This window comes from Simochromis diagramma, unplaced genomic scaffold (genome assembly GCF_900408965.1).
Source record: "Simochromis diagramma unplaced genomic scaffold, fSimDia1.1 OVJJ01000026.1, whole genome shotgun sequence".
Classification (NCBI taxonomy): domain Eukaryota; kingdom Metazoa; phylum Chordata; class Actinopteri; order Cichliformes; family Cichlidae; genus Simochromis; species Simochromis diagramma.
Window position 1 is genome coordinate 2,431,809 of NW_024386985.1, and position 18,100 is coordinate 2,449,908.

At 39.6% G+C, this 18,100-nt stretch overlaps 4 protein-coding genes across 5 annotated transcripts; 2 read left to right on the forward strand and 2 right to left on the reverse strand.

The window, feature by feature from the left end:
• Nucleotides 1-231: 231 nt before the first annotated feature.
• magoh (mago homolog, exon junction complex subunit) lies at nt 232-2,659 on the reverse strand. Its single transcript, XM_040040508.1, has 5 exons — nt 2,470-2,659; nt 2,082-2,140; nt 1,772-1,882; nt 531-613; nt 232-452 (listed from the first exon to the last, which is right to left on the reverse strand). The coding sequence occupies exons 1-5, from the start codon at nt 2,558-2,560 to the stop codon at nt 353-355; spliced, it is 444 nt and encodes a 147-aa protein (XP_039896442.1). The 5' UTR covers nt 2,561-2,659; the 3' UTR covers nt 232-352.
• Nucleotides 2,660-3,366: 707 nt separating this feature from the next.
• aatf (apoptosis antagonizing transcription factor) lies at nt 3,367-6,187 on the forward strand. Its single transcript, XM_040040501.1, has one exon. The coding sequence runs from the start codon at nt 3,430-3,432 to the stop codon at nt 5,065-5,067; it is 1,638 nt and encodes a 545-aa protein (XP_039896435.1). The 5' UTR covers nt 3,367-3,429; the 3' UTR covers nt 5,068-6,187.
• Nucleotides 6,188-7,587: 1,400 nt separating this feature from the next.
• Nucleotides 7,588-13,011, reverse strand: uck2a (uridine-cytidine kinase 2a). Of its 2 annotated transcripts, none has more exons than XM_040040505.1 (7): nt 12,751-13,011; nt 10,782-10,941; nt 10,543-10,639; nt 9,881-10,023; nt 9,353-9,450; nt 9,197-9,245; nt 7,588-7,962 (listed from the first exon to the last, which is right to left on the reverse strand). In XM_040040505.1, the coding sequence occupies exons 1-7, from the start codon at nt 12,994-12,996 to the stop codon at nt 7,826-7,828; spliced, it is 930 nt and encodes a 309-aa protein (XP_039896439.1). In that variant the 5' UTR covers nt 12,997-13,011; the 3' UTR covers nt 7,588-7,825. The 2 variants fall into 2 exon arrangements, with proteins under 2 accessions (XP_039896439.1, XP_039896440.1); XM_040040506.1 differs by having other exon boundaries at nt 12,674-12,875.
• A 1,375-nt stretch (nt 13,012-14,386) lies between these two features.
• Nucleotides 14,387-17,566, forward strand: tmco1 (transmembrane and coiled-coil domains 1). Its single transcript, XM_040040507.1, has 7 exons — nt 14,387-14,596; nt 15,607-15,684; nt 15,767-15,826; nt 15,917-15,963; nt 16,272-16,339; nt 16,507-16,651; nt 17,082-17,566. The coding sequence occupies exons 1-7, from the start codon at nt 14,527-14,529 to the stop codon at nt 17,178-17,180; spliced, it is 567 nt and encodes a 188-aa protein (XP_039896441.1). The 5' UTR covers nt 14,387-14,526; the 3' UTR covers nt 17,181-17,566.
• Nucleotides 17,567-18,100: the final 534 nt, after the last annotated feature.

The window sequence follows — 18,100 nt, forward strand, 5'->3', positions numbered from 1 at the left end:
CTGCAATAGTTGCCAGTCAGGATGCAGAGGATGTGCCTTTTTTAATGATGTGAAGCTCAACCAGAGCATTTACAAATCACCACTGTAATACACTGAACTGTCATTAGTGTTAGATTACAGCCATTTGTTGTGCTTGAATGTATTTTGAAATTAAAAGTTAATTACCTCTGCTCTTTTATTTGCCCTTGTGATTCTTCACAGACAGCTGATCATTTAAGACGACAACACATATTCTTTAACCAAATCACTCTTTATTTAAAATAAAAAATAGTTCCACCAAAAGCAAATGTACAAATGCGGTAGTACAACAGAAACATCAGATAAAGTAATTAAAATGAGCAAAATCCAGATTTTAGATGGGCTTGATCTTGAAGTGTAGGCCGATCAGACTGAAAACGAGACATTTCAGATCTTGCACCAGGTAGTAGAACACACGAAGGCCCTCAGGGTCCCTAAAAACACATGTGTGCTTACATCAGTAACAAATACAATTTACTTTCCACTTCCCAACTCCTGGATATATTACTTACTTTGACTGATTGACGTCAATCAAGGAGCCAATTTTGGAAGTTGTGAATGAAATGTGCTCGTCCCCGATGACAATTTCGAGTTCCTGTAAAAGATGAGACAAAGAACAGGCCTCAGAAAATTATCTTGGGAGAAAATCATCACTGCAGAGTTGAAGAAGGTGAAAATTTAGGTCACTTTCTTTCATAAGTAGAAAAGTTTAGGTCATTTTCAGAGTGCTCTCAACTTTATTCTTTCTCCACTATGATCTTATTGGTCACAGAAAAATCCATTTGGTTGACCTTCTGTCCGCACAGGTTTGAATTAAAGGATGAACTGCAGTTGACTGCTCACTTTTAAGTAAAGTAGCCAAAGACCTTATCAAACTGGGACATTTCTTCCACCTTCCGTGTTATTATCTGCATGCTCAATTTGCAAAGGGTTAGAAAAACTAAAACTAAGAGTATAACTATATTAGAAAATGATTCTTTCATAGAAGGAAATCACACTCAGAAGATAAGCCTGAACTTTCAAACAATAACTTGTTTTAGGCAGCCATTTATCCCAATGGATGATATGACCCTTGAGCAATCACTCCAGGTATGTACTAGGAAACAGAACAAAGATCTAGAGTATGAATGACTGACTAAATGTTTATCAGTTTTGCTATTGGAACTATAACATATTCCAGGATATTGAAGTTAAAAAAAACTGCCAAATTTATTCACACCACTATTTAGGGCTTGTAAATCATAAAATATTCAGATTGTGAAAGTATAACTTTGCATGGAGATATTAAACAGAGTGCAATTACAGTATCAGCAAAATCCAACTGATGCTGTAGGGTCATCAAGTCAGATTTTTCTTTTTTAAATCTTCCACAGATGGAAACGATAAGCCTCAGTATAACCATGAGGTCTAAGCATACCCAACCCAAACCAGGAAGAAAATGGAATAAAAGAACAGAAACAGTCCACTTCTCAGCAGTTTTCACTACTGGATAAACTTAGTGTGGTTTGGGTGAGGGAGCTGCCTGGATACAGCATGCAAATGGCAGGATTGAGGATCACCACTCTCAACGAAGGTACCAGAATATTTTCACAACAGCACACAGGCTGTACTTGCAATGTGGAATAGTTAAAGACCACCTTGGACAGTTGCCTATTGCAATGTACCTCGAAAACTTTAAATCTGCATGGCATGAATGAAAACAGCTGAAACTGTAATAACTGGGAGGACACGGGGTAATAAAGAGGTCACAAACCTGTCTGCCAACTCTATCAGGAGGCGGCCACAGAGCATCATCTTCCTTGGTGATTTCACTGTCGTCAATGATCCTCTTCAGCTCCTCCATCACACTTTTGTGAACATATGCCTGGTTGGCACACCGGAAAACGCACAAGTCAGATTTAAATTTGTACATTTCGAGAAACTGCATTAATTTATAACCACATGCATGTTATTTGAGCATGATGACCGAAACTACTTCTCGAAAAATAACCAAACAACCAGCTCTTACTTTACAGATATCTCACCACTCCTTACACATACATTTAAAATCAATCATACGTTACCTCTTTCCTGATCATTACGTCATTCTTGTAGTTACTGTTGTTTGCATATCTCAGTTTACCTGCGGGGGAAAAAAGATTAACTTTAACGTGGGAAACTGTGTATCGTTTCGAACAAAACGCCCGAGTTTGTTATCAATCGCTACAGGCCGCATGGCGCGTACGCACTCACAGGATAAACTCAAAACATTACTGCTTATATTCTAAACCACACGCTATGGTAATAATTATCTTATTTATATAAAAAACAAAGTTAGTAATCAGCATTACTCCTGCAGCTAAATCTAAACGGGGAATTTGGCTCTTTGACTCCGCTGCGGCCTAGCTAAACCGGTTAGCTTCGAACCACGGACAGCTAACGCGTCTGTATTGCCGCTCAAATTACACTTACCGTCAGGCCTGAACTCAAATTCTAGAAACTCGTGTCCAAACTTCCCCTTGTGTCCGACATAATATCTCAAATAAAAGTCGCTTGTTGACATCTTTATTCTACAGAAAGCGTTTTCTGCGCAAGTCCGATGAACAAAACTGAGCTAGCAAGAGCAGCCCAGAGCCTCGCCAACCGTATACGCATGCGCAGAGGATTATAGATGAGGGGCTTTTTTGACCAAAGTTTTGTCTCAAAGGTCATATTCCCGCGATAATTCAGTCATTTTTTTACTTTAAGAATTTAGACTTAGGGTTTCTTGTTTTTTTAAGTTTGTGTCAGTTTTTTAAGTTAACTAGCAACTTTTTTTTCTTTTATGCCTTTAAAATATTCCTTATTTGCACATCGATTTATTTTTAGTTTGATGCATCTTTGATTGTTTGTTAGTTCAGAAGTATAAAATAAATGTTATTTTTTATTCATTTAATCACCTATTTTTGGAATAAAACTCCGTTAATAAATACAATTTCTGGCTTCCTCTTGGGGTATGTATAAATCTATGACAAGACCCAAGAATGTGCTTTTTAAGACGCCAAACCATAATCCTCAACAACTTCTACAGATGTACAGTATGGAACAATTCATTACTGAAGCACAACATTGTTTATTAGACTCTTCTGGTCCTCTGTAAATCTTCTAAATGGCTTTGTTACATTACAAAAGAAAAAGAAACAGTTGAATAACTATATCAGTAATTAATTGTTAATTATTTCCAGTTTTGTTCATTTGTTTGCTTGATTTTACTTAAGCCATCAATTCTTGGTTGGTGTTTCTGCATTCATTTATCATCAGGTTCTTCCTGAAAGAACTCACGCAGGGCTGAACTTTGCAGCGTCTTTATACATGTCGCATTTTTCTAACGTCATCAAACCGCTGTGGCGCACAGGAAGAGTCTGCACGTGTGGTGGTTGTAAACTTTGAGCCATGGCAGGCGCGTTTTCACAGGAGCTTGAGGATCTGTTGAATCCTTTGCCAAAATTCGTGGATCCGGAGGATGATGACGACGAGGCTACCAAAGCCAGAGTGGTGGACCGGTTCAATGAAGACGACAATGAGGATGAAGATGCGGCCGGCCTCAGCGCTCTGCGGAAACGCAACACCTCCCTGCTTTCGGACACAGATAGACGGTATGTGGGAAAACCAGTGTCCCGAAAGCAGCTGCTTAGGGAGACTGAGGAGGATGAACATGATGTTGAGGAGGAGGAAGAGGAAGAAGGTGACGAAGATGATTCAGTGGGGGATGAAGAGGCAGATGACGATGAAAATGCTTCAGAGGAGGAAGACGATGATGAGGAAGAGTTGTTGATGGGCAGTGATTCAGAACTCGATGTTAATCTAGCTTCAAAGAAGAAAGCAACTGACATCACCTTTCCTCAGAAAGTAGACTTCCATAAACTGACAGAAGGTATGGATGACCTGGGAATGAGCGAGGATGATGATGAAAGCCGTGAGGAGTCTGAAGGCAGTGAAGAAGAGGAAGGCTCTGATGATGATGATGATGAGATGGAAAGCGAGCAAGAGGATGATGATGATGGAGTGGTGCGCACGTTTTCCCAGGACAAAGTAGATGAGGAGGTGGAGAAAGGAAAGGCGGTGAAGAACCAACTGGCCCTGTGGGACCAGCTGCTCGAGGGCCGGATAAAAATCCAGAAAGCTTTGGTGACTGCCAACCAGCTTCCTCAGCCACAGACTTTCCCAGAGTTCAAGAGGAGAGGTGGGGGGGAGTTCACAGCGGCGTTGAAGAACACTCACAAGGCTCTGAAGGCTCTTCAGAGGTCCCTGCTGGAGTTGCATGACCAACTTCTGCACCAGAACGCTGACACGAGATCCATCGACACGGGGGAAGACGAGGAGATAACCAGCGACGATGAAAAGGAGGGATCAGCGCAGCAGGCCAGAGCGCCCAAACGAAAACTGGAGATGGCAGAGTACCCGGACTTCATGGCCAAACGGTTTGCAGCTTTCCAGCCTTACTGCAATGCCACGCTGCAGAAGTGGCACGACAAAACAAGGCTGACGATGGGCAAGAGCACCAAAGGGTTTGGGGCGTTTGAGAGGAACATTCTCACCCAGGTGGAGCAGGTTCTGATGGACAAGGACAGGCTGTTGAAGCGGACCCAGACCCAGCGCTCAGAGTACCGGGTCCTGGGGAAGGTGGAAGCCCCTGCTCTCACATCTGAGAACATCCCCATGGAGGGAGGCGAGGTGTCGGAGCAACAGCTGAAGTCCAACACGCATCTGAAAGATCTCGATGAGGACATATTTGATGACGACGATTTCTACCACCAGCTGCTGAGGGAGCTGATCGAGCGTAAGACGAGCGCAGCGGACCCCAACGATCAGGTGGCTATGGGCCGGCAGTGGCTGGCCATCCAGAAGCTGCGCAGCAAAATCAAGAAGAAAGTAGACACTAAAGCCAGCAAGGGGCGCAAAGTCCGGTTCCACATCCACAGCAAACTGGTCAATTTCATGGCGCCGATTGACCACAGCTCGATGAGCGACGAGGCCCGCAGCGAACTCTACCGAAGCCTGTTTGGTCAGAACACTTCTATGAGGGAGTGACATTAACATGCTGAGATTCCCAGGACTGAATGGCCACTCTCCTTTAGCAGGAACTCTTCAGACTGTCTTACATACTGAACTCAAAAGAACGTGCAGTTCTGTAGAAACGTCTTTCATACCAAAGTGCTTCTTTATTTAATCACAAGAGTGCTACTTTAAAAATTCACACTGTTTTTCCATCACATGTGAATGAAGTAAAGTGATTACTTGAACTCGTTGTATGACTTTAAGTAAAGAACTGTGGCCAGTCCCATGCAGCCAGTTCACGGAATGTTCCTGCTCCAGTTTTGTTTGTCTTTTGTTCTTTGCTTTTATTTTTTGCTTTTCCAGTGTAAAAAAATCCAGAAACCCTGCTTAGTGCATACTGTTGATTTGGGGCACAGCTGGGAATATGTGAAACATTGCATATGTTGCAGGGCTACATTAGCCTGGACTGAGATCATAAAGAAAATGAATTTTCATGTTTAAATATTAGGTAATAGTAAAATTAATTTTAGATACGTTATTACAAATACACATTTAAACCCTGACAGGAAAGCTTTCTCATTTGTTTGAATACATGGCAGCATTGAAAGCAGATATTCTGATTTGGAAAATGTAAAAAAAAAACCTAAAAAATAAAAACTGAGTCCTGTGATACACCGGACACCTTTCCATGTACCCCACGCTCTGCCCTATTACAGCCCTGATGAACTTCTGCCTTCTCATGATGCTAAATTGGATATGAAGTTAAGAAAAAATGCACCAGTTTAACATCAATGGTTTACACTAACAGAAAAAGAAAGCTGTTTTCTGTTAACTCACTGTTTTTAACCGTTTTCACATGGAAGTTATCGCCGTTACAGGATGAGCCTGGTGTCAAAATGCAGGTAAAATTAAGTTGTTTTAACCAGTTTAACAAAATAATCCTTTTCAGTTTTGGTCCAGTGAATCAGAAAACAGAAATTTTAAGTATTGAAACTATGATGTATGACATGATATTGATGCTCTTGGTTGTAGGAAAAAGTATTGTGATTTGAGCTTTAGCTTAAATGTGTCTATCAGCCCTTAAAGTGCTGTGTTTATAAAGTTAAGACATGAGGGTTTTTATTTGCAAATAAAATACATTTGTGATTTTTAAGCTGAATCTTGTGAGAACTCAAACTGAGTTGGTTTATTGTTTTTATTTTGTCTTTATTTTGTCTACCTGCAGAAGTCTCAGTACATTTTTCACCAATTACAGCATCAGAAATTGTTAAACAAACGCAATCTACATGAATATCTGCTGACGTACACACAGCATGCCTCACTCAATTCAAGCCTACCACAACCACAGGTCTGATTTAATGTGCAATGCTTCCAGTTGTCTGTTAAGCAGATTATGAATGGCTAATGTAGACAAAGCAGTAACAAGGCTTTGATGTCACTGCAGGTCTGTACTTGCTCAAGTGTGCCTGTGTCATGCGTTTATATTGTAATGTTTGGCATTTTCTCCTTTGGGAGACAATCTTACACAAGGCAATTTCAATATCGAGCTTCAAAACAGTGCTGAGTCAGAATGGCATCCGCACAGTGCCGGCAGGTGCCGCTGGTGTAGGAGTTCCCTTTAGCATTATTATTTCTCTCATGATTAACAACACTTTAATGCTGGGTTGATCTGACACAAGCGAACATCATTTTATTGTGACACCTCTTCAATTTGGAGCACATGCTCGTGCCCCAGAGCACACCCACTGTTAATGCTGGCTGCACACCATTCAGTATGGAGTCAACCTACAAGACTCAGCTGTGAGGAAAACAATCCATTTAAGGTTCACATTTTACTTGCAAAAAAACTTTTAAGGGCTCTTTGGGGCATTTTATCACAACGCAGACATAAAATGCCACTCCATATCTTTGCTGCCTCTACAGCACTAAGCAGCGTGTGGCACTTCTCTCTCAATTTGTGACATCAAGAATAACACAACACAGAACGGTCTTCATTAAAGAAGCTTTTTAAGGTGAAAATAACAGTACCTGAGCAGTCAAACATACAGAAAAGAAACTGCATTAAACAACCTTAACAGAACACGCAGATCATATTAAATCGATCTCCTTTTAGAGTTCAGTCCATCTTCTTTTAATGAAAACATCTTAACATGCATCTGACAGTTACAAGGAAAAATTATACTTTGTGGTAATTTCTTAAAATGATAAATTTTCCTGATTTCGTAATATTAAATGGGTAACAGCAAAATTAAACTCCATATTTAGTCCACAAAGACCATCTTTGGCGGTGATGTAGTACATCGGGTGTTTGAGGCATAAATTGGTTGTTTCAGCTGAGCTTTTTGTTTAATCATTTTTAAACAGATCTTGAAAAAGAAAAATGTTAGTTTGCACTGATACGGGGGAATCAGCAGCATGTCACTTCACTTCATTTATTGGATCGTTAAAGGCTGTCGAGTGTGTGAATCTTTTTGCAGGCAGTTTCTCCAGCTCCGTGCTGGATTAAAGGCAAGCAGCAGTTTGAAATGAAATTAAAAGTGAGTGCCTTTTTTCACTCCTCCCTCGATCAGTGTCATCCAGTACACAAGTTAAAGAGAAAATTTTAACTGAATACCTCTGCTGCGAACCAGCTCCACAAAGCCTCCTTTCATTTGAATAAGTCTAAGCAGAATCGCACCAAAAGGAGGCTTTTTGAATTCCCGGAAGTTATGCTGCCTTGTTGCAGTAGCCATGACGAAGAGCAGCACACTCAGGCAAACCATTCTCCTCTTCCCTGAAGGAGTGATGAGCTTCAGTGGGGCCGACTGCTCGACTCTATGTTCGGCTGTTTCTTCTCCGTCCCATAACCGCTGAACCACCCGTTCAGCCGTTTGGTCAAACCGCCGTTCAGAATGTCCTGGATGTGCTGAACGATGAGATTTATTGCAACTGCGTTGAAAGACAGATGTTACATGGTTACAGATGGTCTCAGTTTGTAACTCTGTTTTACTGAGAGATACAAACTCATCATCCAGAAAAAGTTAATACCCCCAAAACTTACAGCTCATCTTTAATCATCAAAGGTCTAAGCTATTTTACAGAATAAAACGGCACAAAATAATGAAAAAATATATATGTAATTGTCTCTTTGTTTACCATAGCCACACTATTTTGCTTCTATGGCAGATATTATAAATTGTATATTTAAAAAAAATATATATTAAATGAATTGTACAGCCCATATTATATAGAAATCTTGGTCTGTTACTTCTTACAAAAACACATTATTTTTTTTGTGACACTTGTAAGAATACATTTTAAAACTTAAGGTATGTTTGGATTAATTACACTCACTGGCCACTTTATTAAGCACACCTGTCCAGTTGCTCGTTAACACAAACATCTACACAACAGCAACAACACATTTAGACAGAGACGAAGCAACATGCTGAAATATAACCAGGGGTCAGAATGGGGAAGAAAGATGATTTATGTGACCGAGTGTGGAGTGGTTGTTCGTCCCAGACAGGCTGGTCCGAGTATTTCAGAAATTGCTGATCTACTGGGATTTTCCTAAGCAGCCATCTCTACGGTTTACAGAGAAAGGCAAAAATACCGATGGCACTGAGTGCCACGCGTGTGAGCAGGAAACTGAGGATACACCAAGCACAGGGCCACCAAAAATTGGACCATAGACGGAAAAACGCTGCCTGGAATAAAGTCACCACAGTAAGCCTGTTGTTCCATTCTTTGTACGTCAATGCTCCTGTTCCAAGTCAGACCTAAACAAATATTTCAAATATTATGTGTAGAAAATTAGACTACTGATCAATTTTAAAAAAGCCACAGCGGCACATATACATATAAAACCTGACCAAGAAGCAATCAAGGGGAAATGGTCGGAGCAGGTGTGTCACGACAAAATCTTCAGAGAGCAGTGCAGTTTTCTTTTACAGCTTTCCTAAAACTAGACAAAGCTGTTTTGTCCTCACCTTGCTTCCTGAGTATGAAGACCACAATTCCCAGCAAGGAGATAAACACAGCTGCGTCCTTGCTGATAAACACTGTTGAGTCTCCAAAATTTGCTTCCACTAGATTTGTTTTTCTAAATAATCTGTAATGTAGTCTTTATGATGCACTTCCCAGGCAGACCCGCCCCCAGAACAACCAAAAAACTACTTACCAATGTTGTCAACTCCTCTCGGTATTATCACATCAGCATATTTCTTTGTCTAAACAAAGTCGAAAAAAAGAAAAAAGAAAAAAAGGAGCAAACATTTTATCTTTGACTCCATGTTCAGGGACAATCTGCAAATGTGCTAACAGAATATGGACTCACCGGCAGACAAAACTCTTCAAAAGCAGGCTTGACAAAGGTGATGTATTGGGCTAGAACGCTTTCCAAATCCCGACCACGTTCACTGATGTCACGGAGCACTGAAGGAAAACGAGACAAGGGAGAAAACGTTTAAATTGCATAAAGTATTTTAACACTTATGTATAATTTCTTCCTTTTTTCTATTAAAAAAAAAAAAAAGTAAAAAAAAAAGAAGAAAAGAAATTAGTTAATTACTGAGTTGATCTATTGGTAGGCCGTTTAGCTACCTATAAGCAGACCCACTGTGTTTTCCCAGCTTCTAGTTTGGAGGTTAAGCCAAGAATCTGCTGTACGGTAGCAATTTTAACAGGAAAACAGAAAAGCTTGTTTCCTAAGATGCCAAACTAGCTTTAATTTTCAAGAGCCCTTCTTTGCAGCCCCCCTGCACCACGGGACCTCATTTTAAAAACAACTAATTCAATGAACCGTTATGTTCATCCCCCCGCCCCGTGCTTATAAACATAACAGATTTGTCTCGCCATGCGTCACCTCTCCGTGACAGACGAGTGTCTGCATCCGTATCCACGAACAGCTTCATGTGGAAAAAGTCTCGAATCTCCTGAGAGTAGAACATCAAGATGCCCTCAAACAGCACCACGTCAGCAGGGTACAGTGTCATGGTCTCTTCTTTCCTGACATATATTAAAACAGCAAGAAGGTTAAACAGCATCCACTGCAGTGAAAAATGATAAGAATGGCGATTGGAGAGATTAAAAAGCTTGCGAGTCATTCTGAAAAAAGGTCTTGAATTCTATTAAAGGTGCAGCACCCCGAGAATGTACTGAACCAAGAAATTATGTCTTGTTGCAAATGAATTTTTTTCTTTATTTTAATTAACTTTAACAAAAATGAAATCTCAAATTTAAAACAATAAAAAAAAAACTATAAATAAATAATTAACTTTTCATGTACTGTTTCACATTTGAACACTTTTACTACAAAGCGCACTCAGATTTTCCCACCTTCCAGGCAGTTATGGGCTTCCATTCATTTCACTATGATATGAAAATCAATTTGCCCACCACAGTAGATATAATGCATGTCTTATGTATTATGATGCTTCCATTGATGCTGCATCAGAGATCTCTTTGTGTAAGCTGAAACCTGCTGAAACCCCCTTTAATGTTGTGCCTGTATGACCAGTTAGTCACCTGGAATGGGAAACAAAGTCATAAACAGGAATGTGGACCGTTTTTCCCTCCTTGATGTCCCACAGGGTTGCGATTATGAGGTCATTGTCAAATGCATCTATAGAGAAGGAAAGAGCACAAGGTAGTTAAAACCAAAAGTCACATTTGGCATGAATGAACAAACAATGCTTACGTTTCAATGCTCGAGCCCCCTCTGGCCCAGTGACTCAGCATGACTCACAAATGCAGAGGCGATGTACCTGGGTGGTCAAAGTTGAACTGGCCCTTGAGCGCCTTAGCCTTCTGTTCCGGGGTCAGGGCCCTGTAGAAGCAGTCCTGGCTGAGGATGGCCACTTGCCGCTGGTGGTGGTCGATCTCGTTCTGGCCCAGCAGCTCCATGATCTTACTGCACACCGACGACTGAACACAAACAAAGAATCAGAAACAAGTGATCCTCGTTACACGATTTAACACGGCCTGATATTTTTGCACTGAAACCAACATTTACTTACACTTTACGTCCTAATCATGTAAAAACACAGCATAGTCCATTACTGGAAATCATTGACGCCATTTCAGACACATAACAAATAACTGCAGTTTACTCCCTGTTCAGATAACATGTCTGGGAGAACAGGTGGTTCTGTGAGCAGTTACTCCTGTGGGAAAATAGAGGCATAACACCAGGAAGTTGAAGCCACAAACAACTGTCTGTTGAACCACAACCACCTTCACCTAAGAAGTCAGCATACCGTCACCCATATGAATAATGTCAAGAGATATGCCAGTCTTGGATTCATGGAAATACAAGGCTAAATTAGTTAGCCAAACAAATCCCAACTAATTAAATGTAGGTCAAAAACTATGCTTGTATGATGAAAATGCAAAACATGTTGCTAATACAGAGAAGTGCTCCAAAACAGGGCCTCATAGCACCAATCTTCAAATACATGTTGAAGATTAAATAAAAAGGACAAATGTACTTTATTTTATTTGAATGCAATTTTCCCAACTTCAGAAGCTTGTTTTATGTTCTGATATGATAGTTTTTGTGCTTCGGTGAATGACTTTTTGTATCCTGAATAACTGTTAAAAATTTTACGTATCATTTCAGGTTATTTCATGGATCTGCACCTCGTTTCTTGTTAGATGTATTGATTTATGTAAACTTTAGCCAATCAAAATATGGGACATTTTCTCAGATTTAGTATAAAAATGCTGTGCAATCCTGTCATAAACTGGAGCCCTGGTTCACCCTAGAGACTGTTTATTGTGATTATCCACTTTGCAACAAAATGTGACCATAGTGCAGCATATTCTGATCATCCAAGACAGAATACTGGAAACTACTAGGAACCTATAACATGCTGCACAATACAGAATGCCAAAGCACATATTTAGTCTGTCGTGGCACCAAAGGCGTCTACATTGTCAGTGTCAAGCAGGGCAGTGAAATGAGATAAAGTTAACATCAAGCGACTTTGAAACAGCGGATACATTGTGTGACATCAGAAAATCATTTAGAAAGCCCAATAAAAAGAATAACATCAAAGCTGCAGCCTCCAATAGTGATAATCATGCATCCATCTGCTGCAGACAGCACAGTGCGTTAACAGTCAGTTTTTTCAGCTTTCTTTGTCTGCAAATGCATTTTACACTCCTCGCAGCCAGCGCACCCTGCGCAGCTGATGCTAATTATGACAAACCTCACTCCTCCTTTTCCTCTTTTCCATGATCTTCGCCACTCTTTACATCCCCTCTGATTAAAAAAAGCATGAAAAACAAAATACGGGAGTCCTTCACGGAAGTTTGAAATCTGAACATCAATCTGGTTTCAAGGGGGGGGGAAATGACAGTAGTGTTGACAGTGCACGTTTTCTGATTTGACATGCAGTACTGCGGCCTGCGTAACTTTCACTACTGATCAACACAACAACCAGGCCGAGTGACTAAGTAATGATTTTAAACTAAACTTCTTTTTTCCGAGGAAGAATACGTTTAATTTCTTAGTCCTGCCCTCTTAATCCCAAACGCATAATCTAACAACAGATATTTAAAAAAAAAAAAAAAAAAAAAAAATCAGACGCCTCCAAGAAATAATCCAAAGGGAAAAAAAGAAGAAGAAGAAAGGGTTTATAATATAAAAGCCAACCTTCCCGCTGGCTGTCCCTCCGGCCACACCGATGAGGAATGGCTGCCGAATATTTGAGTCATTTTCGGCTTGGTCACCTGGCTTTGTCTCGCTGTCTCCTGCCATGTTTCATCTGCAGCGCGCACCGTACCTCTACGCCGGGGGAGTGCGCGCTCCTCCCATTTGATGATGGTGTAGGCGACGGTGAAGTTGGTGGTGATGATGACGTTCAAGGGCAACAAATCGAAGATGAGGATGCTGATGATGAAATCGCTGACAGGTAGTAGCGGGTTCCTTTTTTTCTCTTTTCTTTTAAAAATTTTACTTGTGCAGCACTTTAACATTATTAAAAACACGGACTGTTTTTCTTTGAGTTAAACAGATGTCAGTAAGCTGACTAGTACTCTAAGCCTTGAACACGTGGATTAATCAGCACAAAAAAAAAATCCACAATCATTTTGATGAAACGTAAACTGTTTAAAGTGTAGAGTGGTGTATGGTGGTTAGTTCTCTCGTCTCACAGCAAGAAGTTCCTGTGTTTTCCTTCAAACGATCCATCTTCTTCCCATGAAGAAGCATCCTTCCACACTTTAAAATAGGGATGTTAGACATAAGGCCCTGGGGCCAGAATTGGCCTAGCAAAGACTCAAATCTGGCCCACTGGATGGATGTCTTTAGAAAATGTGAAGGAAGTAATTAATTTTTGGACATTTGAATGAATGCTAATAAGTTTTGCAGCTTTTCCTACTGATAAGGAACTGCCCCTTGGTATACATACACCAAAGTAATAGATAAAGAATTAAATAACAGAAAGGTTCAACTTTCACCATTGACTATAGAAACATATGTTTTTACACTGGATCTGCAAAAAAAGGGGCATTTTCTGTGAATTAACAGAGACCTTCTTTTCTATCTGATGAGCTACCAGGATTGTTTTTCTGTAATTTCATACTTTTATTTCTAGCAAGTTAAGCCAAAATAGTCTTTCTTCCATTAATGAGAGCAGCATTTCTTTAGCATGCGGAAAAACTAAGTTGCACTGTTGCAATTACTCTTCTTTTTCTCATATTAAGATAGTTCTTGTTTAGTATTAAGATATTAAATGTTTATTTAAACTTATTTTCACTGACAGAAAGGGGAGTTTCACTGGTCTGGCCCTCTTAAGATCAAAGTGAGCTTGTGACCCGTTATAACAATGAGTTGAAATTCCTGCTTTAAAACCATGCACGTTGGCTAGATTACTTAGTGATTCGAAACTGACTGTAGGTGAGAAGGTGAGTGGTTGTTTCTCTTTTTGTGTTTGTCCTGTGATTGATTGGCAATCTTACCAGGGTGAAGAAAATGGATGGATGAACAGTTTTGGGTAGTGTGATATTAGCAAACACGATTCAGATGCAAAAAAAATGAAAAAGTTGGCTACAAGATGGAGGAAGGTGGAATGTTACATTTAATATTTTAGGTAAGTATGAAGAAATTTGGACAGTTATGAAAAAATATGACAACATGGAAGGGCATCTTTATAGAAAAAAACTCCAAGACTGTCCCTTAAGTACAATTTGGACCACGTGATATGGGAATGTCCAAGAGTGTCGACTATTTTTAAAATGGTTAAGAAAAATCTCTCTGCATTGTTACATATTTTTGTGTATGTATATGCATTTTTTCCTTTCTTTCTTTTTCTTTGTTTTTTTTTTTTTTTTTTGGGCTCGGTCGGATGAACCGGAAGTGCTTTTTCGTGGCCTGACCTCTGCAGTAACGCTGACAGGACTGTATGAAGCTGAAACTCAGTTCAGCGGAAGGTGGCCAGGGTTTATCTTCTGATATAAAGTAAATACTTTTCCTCTCTACGGCCTGGAAAACGGGACTTTGACACCATGAGTACCATGTTCGCAGACACCATTTTGATCGTCTTCATCTCAATTTGTACAGCGTTGTTAGCCGAAGGTGAGCCAAATCTGTCTGACAGGTCGAGGCAGGCGTTTTACCGTGTTCCAAAAAACACTGTTATAGCTCAGAATTTTACATTACTCCGGATTATATGGTAGGGAAACGTCTTTAATGTTATTAATATTCATTAATTCGCAATTTTGTTGCTTTTGTTGACCTGTACTTTGTTAATGACTGAATACAGCTTAACGTTTGTGTCTTCCGGTTAATTTCGCAATAAAAGCCTGAACTTACGTTTGAGACGCTTTCCTCGGGGAGAATATTGACTTCCTCGCTATCTACATTAACAATTTGAAAAAGAGAAATAAAAAAAAAATTTGTTACAATTTAATTTTGTCTAAATGTTTAGTTTAGATACGGAAGTAAGACATTATTTAACCACATTTGTGTATGATTTACATTCCAGAGTAGAAGTAGAAGTCTTTTTGTTGTATTTTGTCAGTCTATTAGAGCGAGTGATGAAGAGAATAAAGAATTTAAAGATGGGTAGTCCAGAAGACATACCTGTGGCAGTATGGAGATGTTTAGAGGGGAGAGAGGGCAGTGGACTTTTTAACTACATTGTTTAACACAATCTTAGAAAGTGAGAGGATGCCTGAGGAATAGAGAAGATGTTTACTGTTACCAGTTTTCAACAACAAGAGTGATGTGGAGAGCTGTAATAACTGCAGAGAGATAGAGTTGATGAGACATGCCATTAATCTATGGGAAAGAGTTGGTAAAGCTAGTCTAAGAAGAGAACTGATCGTCACTGAGCTGTGTGGACCGTAGAGGAGGTCCATGGATAGAGTGAAGGAGGAATGCAGAGGGTTGGTGTGACAGAAGAGGATGCAAAGCTTATTGGATACTGTGGCTGCAGAGATTTCTTCTGATTCAGGAAAAGGTTTCAGAAATGTGCAAAAACGTCACATATTGATTAGTGTGAACTGTTGGAAACTTCAGTGGCAGTTTTCAATGTTTTTTTTTTTGTTTTGTTTTTTATTTAAACAATCATATTTTCTCCTCAGGGATTACCTGGGTTTTAGTGTATCGGACTGAAAAGTACAAGAGGCTAAAGGCTGAAGTGGAAAAGCAAAGCAAAAAACGTAAGTGACTCAAGTGTTGTCTTGTTAACTTGCTATTTTTTTCAGATTGTTAAAAGATTAATTTTGTCCTCTCTGATACTAGTTGAGAAGAAAAAGGAAACCATAACTGAATCTGCTGGACGCCAACAAAAGAAGAAGATTGGTAAGAACCCTGTAAACAAACCGGTGTTCTGCTTTTATGATCAGCCCTTCTCCTCTGGATAACAGTGTTTTGTGAATGATTGTGTTGCAGAAAGGCAAGAGGAGAAGCTGAAGAACAACAACAGAGACCTGTCTATGGTGAGAGATGTTTTGTTTCCAGTTAATATGCAGCCCAGGCTTAATGTCTGATACTGCGGTTGTCTAGTTATCATAGTTTAGCGAGGTCATTCCATTTAAAGTCAACTGAATCTGAAAAAAGTTCCCACACAAACCCTTCAGAATGAACATTTCGTTTTCATTTCAACAACTGTAGCATATTTTTTTGTTCTTAAATCAGTTGATAGGCGGGTCAAAAATATTTTCATTCCAGTCAAACCTTATATATTTTAATTTAAGTGTTTATAGTTAAATGTATGTGTTTTAAATCCTGAGTGTTTGTTTTGTAGGTACGGATGAAATCCATGTTCGCCATTGGTTTCTGCTTCACAGCTCTCATGGGCATGTTCAACTCCATGTAAGTTACTGCAGGGTAAAATACTGTTTCACATTTTGTTAAAAAGCTTTCTCTTTTCATAAAAAAAAACAAAAAAACATCAGGCAAAATGTAAGAAAGTAACTTGTAACTTGTCAAGTCCATTGTTTTAAACAAGTTCCCTTTTTGGCTTTTTATGTTACGTTCAGTTTCGATGGAAGAGTTGTGGCCAAATTGCCATTTGTGCCACTGTCGTATATCCAGGGACTGTCACACCGCAACCTGCTGGGCGAGGATTACACCGACTGCTCCTTTATTTTCCTCTATATCCTCTGCACCATGTCCATCAGACAGGTAACGTCTATACTTTTATCGTATATCAGTGGACATACTCACCAGGAACGAGTCTGACTTATTGCTGGCAATATGGACAGAGCTTTCGCTGCAGCTGTACAAGGACTAAATACTGTTACTCAGATTCAGCATAAACACCTCCAGAGGATATTATCTGGTTTCCACAGGGAGACCAAGGCAGTTGAGTTAATTTAAGTAACATGCTGTGTTCTCTACTGCCACCCTTAGGACAAATTCTGTATTGTTTGTTGAATAGACATCCAACTGGTGTTAGCAGGAAACTGTATGTGTAGAATAATATACAGCAATATATCAGGGTTAATATCGTGCATACTAAGTGTTATCAAATGTATATTCTGTGCTGGTTTGGGTGTTTGTTTTAGAGTTTCTGATGTTTTTTTGTTTTGTTTTGTTTTGTTTTTTCCTGTAGAACATTCAGAAGATGCTCGGTCTTGCACCCTCCAGAGCTGCAACCAAACAGGCTGGAGGCTTTTTAGGACCTCCTCCACAAGCAGCTAAGTTTTCGTAATCAGCAGCCCAGATGTTCCTGCACTGCTGCCTGCAGTCATAGCGCCCCCACCAGCGCACAGACAGAACTGCTCCTGCTGAGGTTAAAAGTCTTACCCGTTGCAGCTACAGTACCACTACTTTGTTTGATTTCTTATTCATTTTGTTGTTTATTTAACATTAAACATTATAACTGTTTTGGTTAGAAATTATAGGAAAATTATAGTTCATTCTGTTGATTATTAAAGGTTACAAATGTCAGCTGTGCATTTAGCAAAATTCATGGAGTGTTTGGAGATTTTAAATTAACGATTGACACAGTAACATCTGATCCAGTTTCAGTATTATTGTATGTCATTGTGTACTGTTGTGTCATGCATATTAATAAAGTTTTATGATTAGATTTCAGGCATGTCTTTTTTTGTTGTTGTTGTTTTTTTTGTCCTATTGTACTACCATCTAATTTAAAGGGAAGCTATGGAGTGAAACTCATTTGAGTGAACAAGATATTTTTAAGGGAAAACAAACAAGAGTATGCGGATGCTGCTGAACTAAATCAATCAGATCTTTTTTTTTTTAATTGTCAGTGATTAAAAGTTGAAACAAAAAATTGTGGGATGTAGCACAAACTATCCTTCCCATTTAAAATCTTACTAGTTATTGTCAAGTAATTTGAAGCCCATTAAATCATCAAGAAAAGTGTTTACTGAAGTTGTACATTGAGTAGGATGATGGTTTTCCCTCCCCATCGACTTCTATATGCAGTAACTGGCTTCTTCATGCATCTTCAGGAGTCACTTCCTGCTGGCTTTAAGAAAACGTGCAGGTTTAAAGCACCAATCAGAAGCCACGGTCATGTTTTGCATACAATCTGAGGTCCCGAGAAGTGAACTCTGGGATATTACAGAGCAGGTCTCCACCTTATTAAATTATCAGTGCATT